Below are 15,277 nucleotides of genomic sequence, written 5' to 3'. Positions count from 1 at the left end.
ATTTGCATAGATAAAAAAAGATTAGAGGTAACCACACATCAGTGGATTTGACTTTTCATTTAAAAATTACAAATGAAGTACAACTTGAGAAATGTAAATCACAGGAAATTAGATTTTTTGGTAAAATCTTGGAAACTGGAAGTTAGGGCATTCTTTTACAAGCGCAAGTAACCATTTCATCTACTTTCTTGCAATATTCATCACCATATGCAATGATATCGTAAAGGTTCTACTTCAAGTACTAAAGTATTCTACTGCTTTGCAAATAGGAGTTTTGACATCGTGGTTACTACTGATGCAAATCTGAGTAAAACAGGGAAGAAAAAAATCCCAGCACCAGGTCACCAAACACTTAAGACGAGGTATTCAAATATTTTTCTGCCTTCTTGTTTCCCTTCCTCCTATCTGCAAATAGAAGTGGAAGGAGATTGATGGAATCACTGATGGAATTTATTTTTTTTTGGTGTGCTCATAGCAGCCATCAAGTATTCACCCCACACATCCAATCTGTCACCAACGCTTGGCGGTCTCATCTTTACAATATCGCCAAGATCCGCCCTTTTCTCTCTGTCCAAACGGCTATCGTGCTGGTACAAACTCACAATATCCCGGCTGGATTATTGTGTCAGCCTTCTCTCTGATCTCCTCTCCTCCTGTCTCTCCCCACTCCAGTCTATTTTTCATTACGCTGCCCGGATCATCTTCCTACAGAAATGCTCTGGGCATGTCACTCCCCTCCTTAAAAACCTCCAGTGGTTGCCTATCAACCTCCATACAAAACAAAAACTCCTCACTCTTGGCTTCAAAACTCTCCATCCCGTTGCCCTTCCTACTTCACCTCCCTTCTCTCTTTCTACTGCCCACCTCATACACTCCACACCTCTGCCACTCACCTCACCCTACCCCATTCACACCTGTCCCACCGTCGATCCCTGGCCCGCGTCCTCCCGTTGCCCTGGAATGCCCTCCCTCCTCACCTCCGCCAAACTCTCTTCCCCTCTTCAAAGCCCTACTGAGAGCTCATCTCCCCTTCCCAGACTGAGCTCCCCCCTTTTCCCTCTGCTCCTCTCCCCTCCCCTCCCTTCAGCTAAGCCCCCTTTCCCTCTGCTCCTCCCCCCTCTTCCTCCCCTCAGCACTGTGCTCATTTGTATATATTATTTATTACCCTATTTATTTTGTTAATGAGGTGTACATCCCCTTGATTCCATTTATTGTGATATCTTGTTTTTGTTTTTTTCCGTTTTGCTCTGCCGTCTGTCTCCCCCGATTAGACTGTGAGCCCGTCATTGGGTAGGGACGGTCTCTATCTGTTGCCAAATTGTCCATTCCAAGTGCTTAGTACAGTGCTCTGCACATAGTAAGTACTCAATAAATACTACTGAATGAATGAATGGAGGGATGACAACATGAGAGTTAACTGTCAAGGTGGAAAAAGCTATGGGGGAACACAAGTTTTTGTTATTTGCTGCTTTTTTGCTGCTTTTTCAAGTTGCCAGGAGGTACCTGGCCTATCTGCATATATATTTTTGACAGGGAAGGTGGAAGCAGTTGTGGAGGAAACTCAGTAGAGAGGGGAACCAGCCCAACGAAGGCGAGTCACGATGAGGTCAGAGACCTGGCTCCTGCATGACACAGCTGCAGCTTTCTAAATGTCTATGGCACAAGATCCTCGGTGACACCGGGGAAAATCTGATGTAACCCTAGTGGTTTGGGGTGAAAGTAAACATATGTATTCATGCAAAATGGTGTTTCCTCCAAAATACCTGCAAAAAAGAAACATATATTAAGCTCAAATTACATCTGATAAGCAGAGTGGCCTAGTGGCAAAAGCACCGGCCTGGGAGTCAAAGGACCTGGGTTCTAATCTCAGTTCTGCCACTTGCCTGCTGTGTGACCTTGGGCAAATCACTTCACTTTTCTATGCCTCAGCTCCCACATCTTTATAATGGGGATTCGACACCTGTTTTCCCATGTGGGACTTGATCTTATACCTACGCCAGTGCTTAGTGCAGTGACTGGCACATAGTAAGCACTTAATCCACAATTATTTGAAAAATATTACTGCCGATGCACTTTGTTCATTCTATTCACGTTTCTATAACTTATTAACCTCGACTTGTTTTGAAAAGTTCATTCTTACCCTCAACTCTCAATTATGTACATTAGTGAGGGGAAGAATGGCACAGATCATTCATAGGGAAGGTTGGGGAGGGGCAGGACACAGAGGTTGGGTGGGAAAGAGGAGAGGTGGGGCTGGGATCTAGCTGGGTTGAGTAAGATAGACTTAGAAACCCGCTGGGTAGGAACAGGAAAAGGGGAAAAGGAGGAGAGAGGAAACTCTAGATGAGACGACTAGTCACCGTCGCAGTTCGGTTGCTGCAGATTGAAAAAAGACTGGAGGAAAGGCAGACCCTCCACTAGTGAGAACTTGAAAGTGGACTGAAGGTTTGCTTGCAGGGTGATCTGTGAGCTGCCTGGAGACCTACCTACCTTTTCGAAATGTTCTAAAATCTGTTTAGAAACTATTCTGAAAAGTGTGTTGCAAGAGACATCAAATATAAAGTAAATATCCAGAGACTTTACTAGAAAGCCATGCTAATACATGCTCACTTCTGCCTTTTTATGGTATTTCTTAAATTCCTACTGTGGGGGAAGCAGCACGGTGCAGTGGATAGAGCATGAGGCTGGGAGTCAAAATGTCATAGGTTCTGATCCTGGCTCTGCCACCTGCCTGCTGTGTGGCCTTGGGCAAATCACTTCACTTTTCTATGCTTCAGTCACCTCCTCGTTAAATGGGGCTTGAAACTGTGAGCCCCACGTGGGCTCCAACCCAATTTAATGGGATCCACTCTAGCGCTTAGTACAGTGCCTGGCAAATAGTAAGCACTTATATACCACAATTATTATCATTATTATTATTACATGCCAGGGACTGTACTAAACTCTGGGGTAGACACAAGATAGTTTGGTTGGACACAGTCCCTGTACCACATAGGGCACGCGACCTGTATCCTCATTTTATAGATGAGGTAACTGAGGCACATGAGTTGAGAGACTTGCTCAAGGTCTCACAGCAGACAGGTGGCAAAGTCAGGATTAGAACCCAGGTCCTCAGACTTGCAGGCCCGGACTCCTTCCATTAGGCCACGCTCCTCTCCTCAGCAGAAAACCGGAAGCCACCATAAACCAGTAACAAAAAACTATCACCACACTGATTTAAAGCTAGACCATATATTTGAGAGCAGAATTAGTACGCTTGATAGAAAACCGATTACAAAGAGTACTGAGCCCTTTAAAATCTGAGTGTATGCAATATAAAGTTCATTCCGATATTACAAAAATTTTCAAAGACTGAAAATAATAACAAGAAACTTACATCAACTTGTTACAACTCTTGTAGGTGCCCGATGGCTTTGAATTTTTACACCACTATCGACTGAAATGCTTTTTTTCCTCCTATAGATAGCAATTTGGTTTCAGCTTCACAAATCAGTGCAGCAAAGTGCAAACTTCATTCACAGGGAACAGGATGGTCAAGTAAACATGAGAAAATGCTTTAAAGGTCTAATAAAGAAGTTTAAAATTCTCAGGCGGTAAAAAAAAAAAGTGCAGAAAAAGCATCCTGAAAAGAATACGTAAAACCGCCGCATCCTTTTAGATCAGGAGAAATTAGAGGAAAAAGGGTCAAAACGAAGTGACAAGAGGTATATTACATATTTGTGTTATTTTCCAGGGAAAGCCTCAGGGTCATGTGTTTTCTACAGAAAACAAGGTAAATAAAATAAGGGTTTTTTTTATATAAACATACAATCATTGGGCTACAGAAAATACCTTCTCAAAGCGGTTGCAATCATCCAGAATTTTTCTTGTGTTCAAGGATAGAATCTATGATCATTCTCAGGTTTTAGTGGCCTTCCCAAAATGTATACCACCACATAATGCTCATCTGGTGACAAGTTCATCTTCCATTAAACAAAAGAAAAAACCCACACCCAACCCTCTTATTCTTTGTTGTACATTTTTTGTTTCCAATGAGTGGATATATAAATTCTCAAGTGCCTTAAAGGTTCAATAAGATTTGAAGAAATAGTATCCTGACCAAATGCTTAATTATTGTAATAATTCAGAGGTGGGGATTACTGAATTAGCATCCCATCAAATTCTCATTATATAAAGATTTCTGAAGTTGGAAAATACCAGAAGTGGGGAAAAAAAAAACCTCATCCTTTTCAGATTTTTTTTAATGCACTAAAAGCACACTTAGTTATCTGCAACCCACAGATGGGGAAAATAGTGCAGTGTGGCAAAACATTTTATTTATTATGCCTTTAACATAACTCTCATCCCAAAAGGCAAAGGAGTGCAGAAATTATCAATGAAAAAACCCTCTTCATAGATTAAACAAAGATTACCATGGAAAAAAAGTCAATTGACATTCTACTTCCACTTTGTTTTTTTTTCAAGTAACACAGCAAACAGATTCACCTACAATCGATTTACAAATCTAGAATCACCATTGGATTAGGATTAAATATTCCAAAATTTAAATTACTAGATCGCAGATTCCAAGTTTACTTAGAAAGCTGCAACTGGAGGACAATCTCTCCGCAGGCAAGAAATCTGTTCCACGTTGAGGCAACTCTATGCGATTGTGCACTAAACAGTTTGCAAATGATTCGATTCCAACTTCAAACCCTGATATTTTCAACAGAGCACTTTCCATTCTGACTTTTTGTCATGGGATTGTTTTAAAAAGGAGAGCTTTTTTCAAGGGTGCCAAACGGGTAATTTTCACTATAGAAACTGAGCTTGATTTCAAATTACCTCAAAAAACAAATCCACGCCCACCCCCGCCCCCAAAATAAAGACATTAGTGCAGAATGAAGGTTCAAAACAATGTGACAAAAATGTCGACATAAAAACTTTCCAAAATCATATTTTAAGAAATACACCTGCCAATTATAATTTGATGTCTATAAAAAATGTAAAAATATAATCACTCTTCAAACTATTTTACAGGAAAAAAAGCTTACATCCACGTGAATGAAAATGTTTCTAAATTTAGCTATTTGTAGTCAGAAGTATTTCCTTATCATGCCCCTTGTTAAAGCCTCGATTCTGCCCTAACTTTTGAATAGCACCTTTTTTTTTCTGATGTTCCTAACAAATTTAGGAGGTGAGGACGGATTTGTCTTCTTGTAAACAGAGCTATCAATTACAAGGCACTATCTACGGTATGAAATAAATAAAAGCAAAAAGAAAATACTTCCAAAATTAGTGACATCTAAGTATGTATTACTGCTTCTGAAATCTCCCTCACTATACAAAATGGTTAGAAAAAATTTAAGTTCTTGTGACTCACCAGAGTACATTTGGTTTTTCAAAATTTATACATGACATTTTAAGTGGCTTCCATATCAAAATATAGTGATAAAATATATCTGTGTCACAATCCGTTAAATAAAAGCTATTTTGATTTCTTTTTTTTCCAAACTTCCGTAAAAAGTACAGTCTACAAATACTCAAGTATGAGAAGTCAGAAAATGATCCGATGCATTTGCAACAAGTCTATCCCTGCAGGAGAGTGGGAAAAAAACAAAACCCAAACCAAAAAAGCCCTACGGTTTACAGGCTATCCCGAGGCACGGGACTGAAGTTTCTCCAGCCAATTTATGGCTAGGTTCACACTTTCGGGAGGGCGACCCTATGCTCCCCCTGAAAGCCGATGGCTCCGAAACGTCCGTGGACGCTCCCCACCGTCCTCAGTCGCTGCTGCTGTCGTCGTCGTCGTCGTCCGACGTGTTATTTAGCGGGGACTTGGGCGACTGGCTGTAAGGATCCGATCGGGTAGGCTGGCACGCGGTCATCTCCCCACTCGAGAGCAGCTCGTGGCAGAAGTCGCAGATCCGCACGGGCTTGGAAGACTGGCTGGGAAGCAGGAACCGCTTTTCCGAGCAAGGGCCGCACACGACGAAGCCGCACTTGCGGCAGTGATGGCGGCGGTTCACGGGGGTAAACTTGGCTTTCTGGCAGCGCATGCAGACGGTGGCCTCCGAGTCCGGGATCCACACGGCGGCGTGTTCGTTACTGGGGGTCTTCCCGCTCTTGGAGAGCAGGTCGGACACGCACTTGTTGATGTGATTCATCCACTCCGACTTCTCGGTGGCCGTCGCGGCGTACACCGCGAACGACTTGGTCGGCGTCTTGATGAGCCACCCGTTGCGAAGCTCTCCCTCGTCTTGGATGGAATCGATGGTGACGTTTTCCAAAGGGATTATGTGCTGCTTGTTGTATTTCTTCTTCTGGATGACGATATTGCCGTAGACGAGGATGTCGTTGAAAAGGAAAAACTGCCTCGCTTTGGGCTTCTTCCTGCACAGTTTAGTCAACACTCCCTCGCCGATGAGAACTCGTCCGGGAATAGTCAAGGGCTGACCGGCTGCTCCGAAGCAGCTTTCCACTATACTGATCCGCCTCGTGTTTGCTTCGCTGTTTGCCAAGCGATCCACCATCTTCTTCTTCGAGGGGCCTAAAATGCAAGTTTGGCACCTGTTAGAGAAGGATATCAATTCTAAGAAATGGTCGGCTTTACTACAACAAACTGTGCCGAGCGGTAGGTCGTGAGAGGCCACGTGGCCTACGGATGGAGCACGGGACCGGTTTTAACACCGGCTCCGTCACAATCTCTCTGTGCCTCAATTTCCGTATCTGTAAAATGGGGATTAAATACCTGTTCTCTCCCCCTTCGCCTGTGAGTCCCAGACTGTATGTGACCTGACTATTTTGATCTACACCAGATCTCAGTTCTACGCTTGGCACATAGTAAGCATCAAAATACCACACATTACTATCCTTGTAGCTTCCATGCAAGATTTCTAATGACTCACGATGATCCTTAGAAAAACCAAACGGGAGAGGAACTCTAATTCTTTCCTTAATATCTATCATCTGACTCTTCTTTTACAATTCCCGGTAGCATGATGCCATATTATTGAGTCAGATTTTTAGTTTAATGCTTCATTGTAAAAGCTTGTCAAAAACCAGAAAGTTAACACTTAATATAAACTTTTACTAACAGTTAAACCTTTCAAGTTTAAAACATCCATCTTAGAGCATCACCAAATCTTGAGATTTGGCCTCCATTGTTTTAGATAACATATATCATGTGCAAAGTCTTTTTGAGAGAAGAATCTGGAAAATAATGGAGCTCGAAAAATTAAACTTTAAATTCTATAAACGCTGAATAATAAAATCACTACCAACTCTGTTGTACTCTCCCAAACACTTAGTACAGTGCTCTCTGCACAATAAACGCTCAGTAAATTTCACTGATTGATTCCAGGGTAAAATCAGGGAAAAAGTCTAAAACAATCTTGCCTCTTCTGTTATCACAAACCTGACTTACAACTCAACTGCCTCAGGCCCTGTGCCTTCTTTTCCTGAATCCTTAAATTTGATGAGGACATTTCATAATCATAACTTCTCTCGCTTTACACAATTGCATGGCAGAGAAAAATCAAGCAGGGTGGAATGCTAAACAGAAGAGCTCCAAGATAGAAAAATGGATACCACAGCTCTTTACCACCAAAAAAAGCGTACAAATAATACAGTCTGCTGTGCTTTCTGCAGGTCACGTTATTTATAAAAAGACTCAATTACCCAGAACTAACGTAGACACCTATGTTGGTCAAGATCTGGGTCCTGTACATTCTGCATTGGCGGTCAAGGCTGTACCGCCTCGGGTACTGCTCGAATGCTTCCCCTCTGCTCCCTCTCTGCTCCCTCTCTGCCCTCTGCTCCCTCCCCCTTCACCTCCCCTCAGCTAAGCCCCCTTTCCCTCTGCTCCTCCCCCCTCTCTTCCCCTCCTCTCAGCACTGTGCTCATTTGTACATATTTTTATTACCCTATTTATTCTGTTAATGAGGTGTACATCCCCTTGATTCTATTTATCGTGATTAAGTTGTCCTGTTTTTGTCCCCGTCCGTCTCTCCCGATTAGACTGCAAGCCCATCAATGGGCAGGGATGGTCTCTATCTGTTGCTGAATTGTACATTCCAAGCGCTTAGTACAGTGCTCTGCACATAGTAAGCACTCAATAAATACTATTAAATGAATGAATGCTCATCAGCAACCATAAATGCTCTTCAATTTATCCAAGGCGTATTATTTCAGTTATTTCAGGTGCACCCCCCGATTCCAATCAACCACGATACTCAGAATCCAGAGACGGATCCAGCACTAACTGATGCTTTGTAGGGGGACCCGGAAGCCCCACCCTATGTTACGTTCAATCTCTGCTCAGGGGAAAGTGTACCTTGCCCGGCCCCTTCCTCTCCTCCTCATGCATCTGCTGTGCCATTTTCCCCTCAGTGCTTTGCATGCTGGAGTTTTCACTTCAACACAGATGGGGCGGGAAGGGAAGGGATGGAAATCTCTGCTCTCCGACAACCCTTCAGTCGCAACCCGCTTCCCGTTCATTAACTGGGCTTGGCTGTCTCCATCACAGCTGGAAATGCCCCTGGGCTAAAGCAGTGTGATGAACTCAATCAATTCAATTTATTGAGCGCTTACTGCGAGCAGATCACTGTACTGACTACTTGGGAGAGCACACTATAAGAGTGTTGGTAGACACGTTCCCCTGCCCACAAGGAGCTTAAAGTCTAGAAGAGTCAACATGTAGCCAACAGGAAGGAGCTGGAAGCTGAGCGGTAAGAGGGAAAGTGGCCGGGTCACACAGAACCAGCTCACTGCTGCTTGGGGAAAAGAGGTGGGGTCAGAACTCGGTTATTTAGCCATCTGGCTCCCAGGCAGGACCTCTGTTTCCTGCTCCATTTCTGACAGAGACCACGGTGGCGGACATAGTTTTGAGCAGGAGCCCTGTACGTCAACTGGGTTTTTTTAAAAACGAAATACTGGGTCGGGGAGTAGGACAGAGGAGCTTGGAATCCGGGTTCAAGTGGCTAAGCTTAGGGATATGGAGATGAATTTCCTAAGACTAGCAGAGGGGAAGGGGAAGTGGCAGGCAGTGATCTAGATTGTACTTTCTAATTAGCTGAAGGATTTCCTTCCAATCACCTCTAAAATCATATCTACTCCAAGAGGCCTCTCCTGACTAAAGCCCTCATTTCCCCTATCCGCCACCCTCTCCTCTGAGTTGACTACGCACTTGGCTGTTACCCCTTAAGCACTTCAATACTACTGCCGGCCCCACACCACTTACAAACGTTAGCAAGCAGTGTGGCTTAGTGGAAGAGCATGGGCTTGGGAGTCAGAGGTCTTGGGTTCTAATCCAGCTCCGGCCAATTGTCAGCTGTGGTGACTTTGGGCAAGTCACTTAACTTCTCTGTGCCTCAGTTACCTCATCTGTAAAATGGGATTGAGATTGTGAGCGCCACGAGGGACAACGTGATTACCAATGTATCTACCCAGTGCTTAAAAACAGTGCTTTGCACGTAATAAGTGTTAACAAATACCATCGGTATTATTATTATTATAGGTAATCTTATGCTCTGTTTCCCTATCTGTAATTTATTTTGTCAGCCTCACCGTAAACTCCTTAGGGACAGGGTTTACTTCCACCAACTACTGTATTTGTTCTTTCCCAAGTACTTGATAATGGTGCTAAGCACACAGTATGTACTCATAAATACCACTGATTGACTGATGTTGGGATTGGCTCTAATAGAAAACTATCAATCTACATTTCAGTCTTTCAGGAAATGTATCCACAATACGACGGTTTTACAACACACCCACACTTTTCAAGAACATATTATATGCATTTCCTGGGGTACTTTGTCTTTGAGATTTTTTCATCCACTTGATTCACCCAAATCCTAGACAGCACACACACACGTTAAGACAACAGAAAAACAGGTGATGGGAGACAGTGAGGGCTTCCAGAATCTTTATTCAGACCACAAGGGACCCTAAGACCACACCTTGGAGTCCTGTGACATTAATAACTGCCCGTTGTGTCACGGTCTTACCATGGCTTCACGGATCTCCACTAGCTCTTTCCACCTTTACCTACCGATTCCTCTCTTCCGCCACTCTTCGGCTCGCACACTTCACTCCTCAAAGGTGAAGGTAAAAACCAACTAGATCAGAACGGCAGCCGGGGAGAGGACAGTCAAGGCACTTTGATAAGGACCGTCAGGGCACGGAGGGGGAGGAAAGAGGAGCAGGATAAGGCAAAACCTTTGAAGCCACGGCGGTGGCGAGAGCGGCTCCAGCTCCCCCCGCATCCCATGAATGACGTGGGGAGCCCCCAGGTCTCCATCCCTACCATTCTCCGTGGTTCCGATTACAGTGGCGCCTTGCGTCCAACATATAAAAAAGGCTGTACCGTTACCTGTTGAGAAATTATTTTTTGCCCAATGTTGCGGTAAAATAAATAGATAATAAATGGTATTTGTTAAGCGCTTACTATGTGCAAAGCACTGTTCTAAGCGCCGGGGGATACAAGGTGATCAGGTTGTCCCATGAGGGGCTCACAGTTTTAATCCCCATTTTACGATGAGGTACCTGAGGCACAGAGAAGTGAAGTGACTTGCCCAAAGTCACACAGCTGCCAGCGGTGGAGCCGGGATTAGAACCCACGACCTCTGACTCCTAAACTCGGGCTCTTTCACTGAGCTACGCTGCTTCCTCCTCCCACCCCTGGGGCAGAGGGTGGGTGAAGTGGTACCTCAGTACATATTTAGGTCTTTGCAGTTACCAAACTGGTAGGGGAGAGAGAGTGAAGTATGGGAAGTGGATTAGTTTTGATATTTAAAAGTTGAGCGTTTTCTGTGTTTGTCTATCTCTGCCCCCCACCCTCCATCACACTTTAAGCTACTTGGGGGCAGGAATGGTCTCAATTTATGTTTCTCAAATTCCCTATATAGTGCTATGGATAAAGTATTAGTGATCAATCTTTCCATCAACGGTTATTGTTGAGTGTGACTGGGTACTGATTACTGTAATAAGTCACTGGAGAGAATGCTTACAGAAAGAGTGGGAAGACATGATCCCTGTTCTCAAGGAGCTTACATAAATTGAGGAGACAGACTTTTTTATGGTATTTTGTTAAGTGCTTACTATGAGCCAGCACATTCTAAGCGCTGGGGTGGATAGAAGCTTATCAGGTCTCCCATTGTGCTCAAAGTATTAATCCTCATTTTACAGATGAGGTAACTGAGGCACAGAGAAGTGACTTGCCCGCAGTCACACAGCAAACCATAAGCACTCAAATACCTGATTGACCATTATTAGTTTCCAGATTTCACAGAATCCTGTGATTTTTCTCCCTATCTCCTCACTCGTTTGCACGTGCAGTGAAATACCTCACGAGATTTGCCTTGACATCACTGATAGTGCTGCAGCCTCTGCTTAGACTTTTCTAGAATCCCTATCACTCCTTTGTGGTTAAAAGTTTTCAAACCTGCCCATTTAGGAGCATTTATTAGGGATTTCCTACTAGAGACTCAAATATCGTGTCATATCACATTCAGGGGGCAATCCAGGTATGCTTAGCCCCACAGTATCATCATCATCATAAACGGTATTTATGGAGCGCTTGGGAGAGTACAATATACCAGAGTAGGCAGATACATTTCCTGCCCACATTGGGCTTTTGGACATATCCATTTCCTTTGTCTAATTTAGTTGAATATCTCTGTCCTTCATCTAGACCTTAAGTGCCTTGTGGCCCGAGAACATATCTACCCACTCTTTTGGATTGTAGTCTCCTATGCATTTAGTACAGTGCTCTGCACACAGTAAACCCTCAGTAAATATCACTGATTATCTAGGTTGTGGGGTTGGCTTCTGTTTGTTTGACATCTTTCTTCCGTACCTCTCCGTTACTGTATTTTCTAATTATACAGAGACAGGGCCAGAGACAATCCTGCTCAATACCATCTGGATTTTCCATTTCCAGTGGTCTAGCTTTTCACTTGCAGATACCTTTGGCCTCTCATCTTTATTTAGCCCACCCTCTAACTGTGAGAATCCCTAAAGGTTCCATTCTGGGTCCCCTCTTGTTGTGAGAAGTAGCGTGGCATAGTGGAAAGAGCCCGGGTTTGGGAGTCAGAGGTCCTGGGTTCTAATCCTGGCTCCGCCGCTTATCTGTTGTGTGACCTTAGGAAAGCCACTTCACTTCTTGGCCTCAGTTTCCTCATCTGTAAAATGGGGGCGAAGAACGCGAGCCCCACCTGGGGCAACCTTGTATCTACCCCAGAGTGTAGTAGAGTGCTTAACACATTGTAAGCATTTAAATACAACTGCAAACAATTCCAAACTATGGAGGTAGCTATTTTTTTAAAAAAACAATAATAATAATAATTACGGTACTTGCTTACTATGTGCCAAGCACTGTTCTAACCGCTGGGTAGATACAAGGTAGGCAGGTTGGACACAGTCACTGTTCCACATGGAGCTCACACTCTTAATCCCCATTTTACAGATGAAGTAACTGAGGCCCAGAGAAGTAAAGTGACTTGCTCAGACAGCAGACATGTGGTGGAGCTGGGATTAGAACCCATGACCTCTGACTCCCAGGCCCGTGCTCTATCCACTAAGCCATGCTGCTTCTAACAATCACTTAAAATGAAGAGTTTGTTTAGAAAAAAACTGAATATTCCAATATTTAAGAATTACAGTTGAAGTGGGTTAAGCACTCCTCTATCCAGAAAGTAAACGCTCAGGTATTATAAGAACAAATCCCAATTTAAGACAAATAGAGCCTCATCATTTCAACCTTGACACAGCTGAAATATCACAAAATTCATCAGGTTTAGTTATTTACCTCCCAGCAGAATAACTAAGCAATTAAAGTGTCAACTGTCTGTGCTATTATTAATACACCAATCAATGGTATTTGAGTGCTTATTGTGTTATAGGGGTACTAAACTAAGTGTGGGGAAAGTTACACTGTAATTGGAATTGAATACATCTCTACGCAGGATGACACAGCAGATCTCTACATCTCCGCCCTGTCGCTCTCCCCCTCCTTCAGGCTCGCATCTCCTCCTGCCATCCGGGACGGTCCTCCACCTGGATGTCGGCCCGCCACCTAAAACTCAACATGAGCAACGACTGAGTCTCCTCATTTCCCTTCCCTCCAAGCCCCGGTCTGCTCCCAGAGCTTCTCCATCCACCGCGGATGCACGACCGATCCTTCCCGTCTCCTCAGGCCCGCAACTCCGTGTCATCCTTGACTCGTGCCCTCTCGGTATCACAATCCCACACATTCCTAATCCGTTACCGAGTACCTGCCGGTTTTCACCTCTACGCTATACGCCGGAGATCCGCCCGTTCCTCTCCAACCCAGACGGCTACCTTACTGTTACGGGCTCGTCGTTATATCGCCGGCTAGACTACTGTGCCGGCCTTCTCTCTGACCTCCCTTCCCTCCTCTCTCGCCCCGCTCCGGTCTATTCTTCACTCCGCTGCCCGGTCATCTTCCCGCAGAAACGATCTGGGCATGTCACTCCCTCTTAAACAACTCCAGTGGTTGCCATATCGACCTCCGCTCCAAACAAAAACTCCTCACTCTAGGCTTCGAGCTCTCCATTCACCTTGCCCTTCCTACCTCCCTCCCTTCTCTCTTTCTACCGCCCACCCCGCACGCTCCGCTCCTCTGCCGCCCACTCCTCGCCGTCCCTCGGTCTCGCCTATCCGCCGTCGACCCCCGGGTCACGTCCTCCCGCGGTCCTGGAACGCCCTCCCTCCTCACTCCGCCAAACTGATTCTCTTTCCTCTTCAAAACCTTACTTAAAAATCACCTCCTCCAAGAGGCCTTCCCAGACTGAGCTCCTCTTCCCCCTCTACCCCTCCCGCCATCCCCCCTTTACCTCTCCGCAGCTAAAGCCTCATTTCCCCTTTTCCCTCTGCTCCTCCACCTCTCCTTCCCATCCCCACGGCACTGTACCCGTCGCTCAACTATATATATTTTCGTTACCCTATACTTTATTTTGTTAATGAATCGTACATCGCCTCGATTCTATTTAGTTGCCATCGGTTTTTACGAGATGTTCTTCCCTTGACGCTGTTTAGTGGCCATTGTTCTTGTCTGTCCGTCTCCCCCGATTAGACTGTAAGGCCCGTCAACGGCAGGGACTGTCTCTATCTGTTGCCGACTTGTTCATCCCAAGCGCTTAGTACAGTGCTCTGCACATAGTAAGCGCTCAATAAATACTATTGAATGAATGAATGAATTGAGACAGACAATTCCCTGCTGCACAGTAGAGTAACAAGATATTTACAAAAGTGCTCAAGGGTTGGGTAGTCAAATGCACAGGTGACACAAAGGGGAGGCTGGCTACGGAAAATAATGGGCTGAGGGGTTATTCAGAAATGATCCCAGACTACACATGAGTCTCCTTGTAGGCACTGAATGTGTCTGTTTATTGTTACACCTGTACTCTCCCAAGTGCTTAGTACAGTGCTTTGCACACAGTAATGCTCAATAAATACAACTGAATGATGAGTGAAAATCTGGCCCACAAAAAGACAGGAGGCAAGGAAATCAGCAAAGGAGGATCATGTGGTAATTAAAGAGGGAAATGTTAAGTGTTTGGATCAATGTAGGAAAAAGTCTGGATGGACAGGAAAGGACAGTCTAGAAATGCTGTGAAGGTGGAACCGACAGGATTTCTGACAGAATTGAACATGTGAGTTATACTGAGGGCTCTCTGTCTTTTATCTAGTACTTCAGCGATGCTGCGAGCAGGGTGGTGGATTACTAGCAACTGTCTTATTTCTGCATAATTTCTGCAAACCAAAAAGGGCTACTACTCCAGGAAATCAAGTCTAGCAATAAGGAGAGCAGAGGAAAAAAAAAAGGATTTGGGAGGGGAAGGAGGGGAAAAGGAAGATAAAGATGAGAGGTAGTAGAGACTTGTGGATATTCTATTTCACTCTCCAAGTGCTGAATGCACTAGACACTCAATGAATTAACCTTTCCTCTTTTTTCCTCTTCCTACCAGAAAGTCACAAGTCTGGGGAAGAAATTTCTACGGAGCAAACTTTTATCTGTAGCGTAAGTACTTCTGACCCTTCTTCCCTTCCTACCCTAGCACACAGGCAGTTTCCAAGACCCGCTGCCCAGATCATCTTCCTAAAGAAATGCTCTGGGCATGTCACTCCCCTCCTCAAAAACCTCCGGTGGTTGCCTATCAACCTTCACATGAAACAGAACTCCTCACTTTTGGCTTCAAAGCTCTCCATCACCTTGCCCCCTCCTACCTCACCTCCGTTCTCTTTTTCTACTTCCCACCCCCTACACTCCCTC

The 15,277-nt window shown here is 44.6% G+C and overlaps 1 protein-coding gene across 1 annotated transcript in view; it reads right to left on the bottom strand.

Moving 5' to 3' along the window:
* Positions 1–3,215: 3,215 nt before the first annotated feature.
* The window catches only part of PLEKHF2 (pleckstrin homology and FYVE domain containing 2), a 32,244-nt gene continuing 20,182 nt past the window's right edge, over positions 3,216–15,277 (bottom strand). Inside the window, exon 2 of the mRNA XM_029063091.1 lies at positions 3,216–6,529. Within this exon, the coding sequence (XP_028918924.1) occupies positions 5,763–6,512 (750 nt within the window). The 5' untranslated portion in view covers positions 6,513–6,529 and the 3' untranslated portion in view covers positions 3,216–5,762. The remainder of the gene's footprint in view (positions 6,530–15,277) is intronic.

This window comes from Ornithorhynchus anatinus, chromosome 4, assembly GCF_004115215.2.
Source record: "Ornithorhynchus anatinus isolate Pmale09 chromosome 4, mOrnAna1.pri.v4, whole genome shotgun sequence".
NCBI lineage: Eukaryota > Metazoa > Chordata > Mammalia > Monotremata > Ornithorhynchidae > Ornithorhynchus > Ornithorhynchus anatinus.
Note: the sequence above shows the minus strand (reverse complement) of the source record. Positions and strands in the feature narration are given on the sequence as shown.